Below are 7,401 nucleotides of genomic sequence, written 5' to 3'. Positions count from 1 at the left end.
GTTCCCTCTGACCACTGCTGTCAGTCTGCAATGATCCTGTAGATAGATTTATGGAGGCTTTGAGGGATTTGCTGAAGTCCCACTGTAGTTAGTCCACCATTCTGAGCTAGGTTCGTGTTTGTGTACTTATAATTCGTACTTTGTGAGTTCACTGAGAGTCCACAGAGGACGCAGCGTACGTGTGTGTGTGTGTGTGTGTGTGTGTGTGTTACTTTAGCAACTATAACAGAAGAATAAAAGTCCTGTTAATGCAAAAATGAGCATTAATGAGAAATTAGGAAAAACTAAAGTAAACAGTAATGTGTTCATTAATTTACTCTGGAATGATCTGAGAAGTTGATAATGAACAGTATTGAAATAAATATTCCATAATCATAAACATAATTCTATCAGTGCTGACTGTTGTTGTATGTAAGTGAATGCATCGTGTGTGCTTCACGGCTCCATCTAGTGGACTGATAGTAGAGCAGCTGATGGCAGCTTCGTCTGCCTGACACTGGTGTCTGACTGCATCCAGCTGACACTGAGATGAAGCAGGAAAGAAGCAGCTGATATTTGGACAGCACACATGATGGAAAGGAGGATTTCAGTTGATGTGCACATGAATGATTTGTGTTTCCTCTGCAGGTGAAGGTAGAAAGTGTGTGTGAGCTGATGTGAATTGAGCAGCATGGATCAGTGTGAGGACAGAGAGGAGGGAGTCCCTCCCTCTAAAACCACTCTGTGTGGGGAACATGAGAGCCAGACCAAAGCTCAGAGGTGAGATGACCATCTCTAACTGTCCATGACTCTTCTCCATGTCACAGCTCAGCACTCACATCACTGCTCCATCATTATTCACAGGAACCAACCTGGACCTCCACCCAGCTCTGTGTCATCTAAGAACCAACAGATGAAGGATTTGTTTAGTAATTTAGGGGAGAAAAAGTCATCTGGTAAAACGTAGGTTCATGTCAATATTCAATTATTTAAAATTTTATCAGTTTATGCAGTTCACATTTTCATTAAAGATTCATAAGAGGTATTTATTGAAGGGGGCTTTTTTTTTTTTTTTTTTTTTTTTTTTTTTAGGAGACTTCGGAGACTTAAACCTGGACCTACACCCAGCTCTGTGTCCTTAAAGAGTGACTGGTCTAATGATCGCCTCATTCATTTTAATGACCAGCAGACATCTGCTGCAGAGAGGTGAGCTGTTAGTAACATGAACTCTTTGATTTAACTGCTTGATGCTGTTGGATATAAACTGCAGTGCAAACACATCATTCGGTCAATCCCATTTAAACTGTCTCTTAAAAACAAGCCTTTGGTTTCTAAACAACTGAAAATCCACTTCAGCAAACAGGAAGTAATCAATAGCAGGTAGTGCATCATTTTACAGGTGGGGCTGTCTGACGACCTGTCAGTCTCAGTAAACAAGTGAAGTTAATGTACAGTCTGAAGATACCAAAAAAACCCTCACATATATGCATTTTCTTCTAATGCATATATGCATTAGAAGAAAATGCAAAATGCAAAATGCAAATCAGTATGCTGTAGCAGTTGACGTACTGTTTCTATGTTATACAGTTGTGGCAAAAAGTTCTGAGAATCACATAAATATTGGTAATTGGAGAAGTTGCTGCTTAACATTCTTGCACTCCAGAATGTTATGAAGAGTGATCAGATGAATTGCACAGTCCTTCTTTGCCATGAAAATGAACTTAATCCCAAAAAAAACCTTTCCACTGCATTTCATTGCTGTCATTCAAGAACCTGCTGAGATCATTTCAGTAATCGTCTTCTTAACTAAGGTGAGAATGTTGACAAGGCTGGAGATCATTATGTCAGGCTGACTGGGTTAGAATGGCAGATCTGACATGTTAAAAGGAGGGTGATGTTTGAAATTATTTTCCTTCCATTGTTAACCATGGTGCATGGTGACTTTTGGAAGATGGCCTGGTGTCAAGAAGGGCAGCAAAGAAGCCACTTCTCTCCAAAAAAACCCCATCAGGGACAGATTGATCTTCTGCAGAAAGTCTGGTGAATGGACTGCTGAGGACTGGGGCAAAGTCATATTCATACAGTAGATGAAGCCTCTTTCCGATTGTTTGGGGCATCTGGAAAAAGGCTTGTCCGGAGAAGAAAAGGTGAGCGCTACCATCATTCCTGTGTCATGCCAACAGTAAAGCATCCTGAGACCATTCATGTGTGGGGCTTCTTCTCATCCAAGGGGATGGGCTCACTCGCAATTTTGCCCAAAAACACACCCATGAATAAAGAATGGTACCAAAACACCCTCCAACAGCAACTTCTTCCAACAATCCAACAACAGTTTGGTGAAGAACAATGCATTTTCTAGCACGATGGAGCACCGTGCTATAAGGCAAAAGTGATAACTAAGTGGCTTGGGGACCAAAATGTTGACATTTTGGGTCCATGGCCTGGAAACTCCCCAGATCTTAATCCCATTGAGAACTTGTGGTCAATCCTCAAGAGGCGGATGGACAAACAAAAACCCACTAATTCTGACAAACTCCAAGAAGTGATTATGAAAGAATGGGTTGCTATCAGTCAGGATTTGGCCCAGAAGTTGATTTGAGAGCATGCCCAGTCGAACTGTAGAGGTCCTGAAAAAGAAGGGCCAACACTGCAAATACTGACTCTTTGCATAAATGTTATGTAATTGTCGATAAAAGCCTTTGAAATGTATGAAGTGCTTGTAATTATATTTCAGTACATCACAGAAACAACTGAAACAAAGATCTAAAAGCAGTTTAGCAGCAAACTTTGTGAAATCTAATATTTGTGTCATTCTCAAAACCTTTGGCCACGACTGTACACTGCCAATCTTCAAGATTTACTGTTCAAATTAACTGGTCTCTTAGGAGCCACTACCAACAAGGGAAAAAGATTAAACATTGAGTATTATTTTTTCACACAACAATCTATTAGTAACATCAATTTATACTGACAAAAAAAAAATCAAACTTAAACACACTTTCTGTGTGCCAGACTACAAATATTATAATACAAAATATTTTATTATATTATATTATATTATATTATATTATATTATAATACAGATATGAAAATTCTGATGTTTGTTCGTAACACAGGGAAAGTTAATAAAATGATTGGAGAATGTTCTTGTCATTTCCAGAGATTGTTATTTCTCAGATGTGATGTGAGGATTGACCTACAGCTGACGCAGACATTTTTCATTCAGTGGTGCTAGTTTCAGTCGTTATGGAAATATACTGTTTATTAGTTTGGGGAAACTTGCAGTCAGCTGAGACTGAAGATGTCACTTGGATGAGTGACGAAACATTTCCATAATCAATTGCCCTTTTGTAAAAGCTGTCATTGAATCAGAATCAGAATCAGAATCAGAATGGGTTTATTGCCAGATGTTGAGGTTTACAACATTAGGAATTTGCTGCGGTGCTTCAGTGCAAACAATAAGAATTAAAGTGCTATGTAGAAAGAAAGATATGTGCATGAGATATACATTAGATATATACATGAGAATAAGAATTAAGAGTGCTACGTAGAAGGATATATACATGAGTGCAGGTGGTGATCAGTGCCAGACATGAAATGATGCAGTGACACAGCGTAGGGTCATGTGTGAGTGGCGGGGACAGTCATGTGGTTATTGTTCATGTGTCCAACAGCAGAGGGGAAGAAACTGTTCTTGTGGCGAGAGGTTCTGGTGCGAATGGACCGGAGCCTCCTGCCTGAGGGGAGCAGGTCAAACAGACTGTGTCCAGGGTGGGAAGGGTCAGCTGAGATCCGGGCTGCACGCCGCAGTGTCCTGGAGGTGTACAGGTCCTGCAGAGATGGGAGTCTGCAGCCAATCACCTTCTCAGCAGAGCGCACAACACGCTGCAGTCTCTGTTTGTCCCTGACAGTGGCTCCAGCGTACCACACGGTGATGGAGGAGGTGAGGATGGACTCGATGATTGCAGTGTAGAATTGCATCATCGTCCGTGTTGGCAGGTTGAATTTCTTCAGCTGCCTCAGGAAGTACATCCTCTGCTGGGCTTTCTTGATGACGGAGGTGATGGTGGGCTCCCACTTCAGGTCCTGGGTGATGGTGGTACCCAGGAAGCGGAATGAGTCCACAGAGGTGATGGGGGTGTCTGGGGCTGTGTGCTTCCTGAAGTCCACAATAATCTCCACTGTCTTCTGGGCATTCAGCACCAGGTTGTTGTGGCTGCACCAGGACACCAGACGTTCAACCTCTCTCCTGTAGGCAGACTCGTCCCCGTCCGAGATGAGTCCAATAACGGTGGTGTCATCTGCAAACTTGATTAGCTTGACAGACTGGTGGGTGGAGGTGCAGCAGTTGGTGTACAGGGAGAAGAGCAGAGGAGAAAGAACACAGCCCTGAGGGGAGCCGGTGCTGATGGTCCGGGAGTCCGAGACATTCTTCCCCAGCCTCACGTGCTGCTTCCTGTCCGTCAGGAAGTCAGTGATCCACCGGCAGATGGGATCAGGCACATTCATCTGGGAAAGCTTGTCTCGGAGATGGTCTGGAAGGATGGTGTTGAAGGCAGAGCTGAAGTCCACAAACAGGATCCTGGCGTAGGTTCCTGGGGAGTCCAGATGCTGCAGGATGAAGTGTAGGGCCATGTTGATGGCGTCGTCTACAGACCTGTTGGCTCTATATGCAAACTGCAGGGGGTCCAGGAGGGGGGCCGTGAGGGTCTTGAGATGGGAGAGAACTAGGCGCTCAAATGACTTCATGACCACAGATGTCAGAGCCACGGGTCTGTAGTCATTTAGTCCAGTGATCCTAGGTTTCTTGGGGACAGGGATTATGGTAGAGGACTTGAAGCAGGCAGGCACATGACATGCCTGCAGTGAGGAGTTGAAGATGCCAGAAAACACTGGGGCCAGCTCGTTTGCACAGTGTCTGAGGGTGGCAGGAGACACACCGTCTGGGCCGGGAGCTTTCCGAGCATTCAGATTCTTAAACTGCTTCCTCACATCTGCTTCATGAATATGAAGAGTTGTGGTCGGAGGAGGTGGTGTGAAATCCTCTTTTGTGTGGGGTGAGGAGGGGGGTGTTGTAGGTGAACAGTTTGAAGGTGGTGATGGCTCTATGGAGGGGGGAGAGGTGGGGGAATGAGTGTCCAAAGTGCCTCTATTGTTGGGGTCGTTGGAGGTGTGAAGGCTGCCTGATGGCTCGTCAAAACGGCAGTAGAAGTCGTTAAGGGTGTTGGCCAAGAGCAAGTCGTCAGTGGAGTGGGGGGTTTTAGGCTTGTAGTTTGTAATATTCCTAAAACCTTTCCACACAGAGGCCGAGTCATTCTCTGATATCTGCTGCTGCATCTTCTCAGAGTGCTGATGTTTGGCAATGTCCACTTCCTTAGTGAACTTGTACTTGGCCTCTCTGTAGCAGTCCCTGTCTCCGCTTCTGAACGCCTTACTCTTTTCCAGCCACAGCTTTTTGAGTTTAGGGGTAAACCAGGGTTTGTCATTGTTATAACTCACCCTGGTGCGTGATGGCACAATGCCAGTCTGTTTGTACACAAACTATGGGGGCCCATATTGACGTAAAAAGACCTTTCTGACAAGTAGGACCGAAACCACGGGAGGGCAGTCCTTTTAGGCCAGCATGAAATTCTAGCCGTGATAACAAGATGTCATGGTCGACTGTGTCAAAAGCTGCTGACAGGTCTAACAATAAAAGAGCAGCAGGGCTGCCAGAGTCCAGGGTTAAAGAATATCAAAATTATTAAAAACTATATATATATATATATATATATATATATATATATATATATATATATATATATATTATTAAAAATTATTATTAAAAATTCTTAAAAGTGCCTCCTCTCTCACTATGTAGTGATTTAAAACTAGATTGAAATGTTTCAGAGATCTTGTTAAAATCAAGGTGGGCCTGCAACTGTAAGTAATCAAATCAAATCAAATCAAATCACTTTTATTGTCACATCACATGTGCAGGCACACTGGCACAGCACATGCGAGTGAAATTCTTGTGTGCGAGCCCCACAAGCAACAGAGATGTGCAAAACACAACAACACAAACGAGCAAAATACAAGAATGGCCAACCTGAAACTAATAAATATATGTACAGTATATAATAGTGTATGCATTTCTGGATGTGTATACTAAATGATTTCCTACGTACGTGTGTGTGTGTGTGTGTGTGTGTGTGTGTGTGTGTGTGTGTGTGTATATATACACATTTTTACAAATTAAATAGTAAAAAAAAAAAATAATGAAATAAAATATAAAATATACAGAGTTGAATAGGTGCAAAACAAGCGGCATTACTGTACAGTGTGTAGTGCATAATGTTGAAGTTCCAGTAGTGAAGCTGAGGTGTCTATGAAGTGTTCAGCAGTCTGATGGCCTGATGGAAGAAGCTGTCTCTCAGTCTGCTGGTACGGGACCGGATGCTGCAGAACCTCCTTCCTGATGGAAGCAGTCTGAACAGTTTATGGCTGGGGTGACTGGAGTCCTTGATGATCCTCCCCGCTTTCCTCAGGCAGCGCTTCCTGTAGATGTCTTGGAGGGAGGGAAGCTCACCTCCAATTATCCGTTCAGAGCACCGCACTACTCGCTGGAGAGCTTTGCAGTTGTAGGCGGTGCTGTTGCCATACCAGGTGGTGATGCATCCAGTGAGGATGCTCTCAATGGCACAGTGATAGAAGGTCCTGAGGATGCGGGGGCTCATGCCGAATCTTTTCAGTCTCCTGAGAAAGAAGAGGCACTGCTGCGCCTTCTTCACTGTTTTGTTTGTGTGTACTGACCACGTAAGATCCTCAGCCAGATGTACTCCAAGGAACCGGAAGCTGCTCACTCTCTCCACAGCAGCGCCGTTGATGGTGATGGGGGTGTGTACTTCTCTGCACCTCCGGAAGTCCACTATCAACTCCTTTGTCTTTGCGACGTTGAGGGTGAGATGGTTGTCTTGACACCAGTGGGTCAGGGCGCTGACCTCCTCCCTGTAAGCAGTCTCATCACCGTTGGTGATAAGACCCACCACTGTAGTGTCGTCCGCAAACTTCACAATGATGTTGGAGTTGTCAGTGGCTGTGCAGTCGTAGGTGTAGAGTGAGTACAGGAGAGGGCTCAGTACACACCCCTGTGGAGCACCAGTGTTCAGTGTGACGGGGGATGAGGTGATGCTGCCCAGTCTGACCACTTGGCGTCTGTCAGACAGGAAGCTAAGGATCCAGCTGCAGAGGGAGCTGCTCAGTCCTAGATCCTGCAGTTTCCTGTCCAGCTTCGAGGGAACAATGGTATTGAATGCTGAGCTGTAATCTACAAACAGCATTCTCACATACTTGTCTCTCTTCTCCAGGTGTGACAGGGCAGTATGTAGTGTCAGGGCTATGGCATCATCAGTGGACCTGTTGTGGCGGTATGCGAACTGTAGA

The 7,401-nt window shown here is 44.4% G+C and overlaps 1 protein-coding gene across 1 annotated transcript in view; it reads left to right on the top strand.

Annotated features, from left to right (window-relative positions):
- Nucleotides 1-628: 628 nt before the first annotated feature.
- Nucleotides 629-7,401, top strand: part of LOC309702850 (NLR family CARD domain-containing protein 3-like) — a gene marked incomplete at its 3' end in the record, with an annotated part of 41,924 nt that continues 35,151 nt past the window's right edge. The window contains exons 1-2 of the mRNA XM_082527472.1: nt 629-759; nt 1,084-1,185. Coding sequence (XP_082383598.1) covers nt 671-759; nt 1,084-1,185 — 191 coding nt within the window. The 5' untranslated portion in view covers nt 629-670. The remainder of the gene's footprint in view (nt 760-1,083; nt 1,186-7,401) is intronic.

The sequence above is a fragment of the Aulonocara stuartgranti genome (genome assembly GCF_965226115.1).
Source record: "Aulonocara stuartgranti genome assembly, chromosome: 3".
NCBI classification, from domain to species: Eukaryota; Metazoa; Chordata; class Actinopteri; order Cichliformes; family Cichlidae; genus Aulonocara; species Aulonocara stuartgranti.
This window is presented reverse-complemented; position numbering and strand designations above follow the sequence as displayed.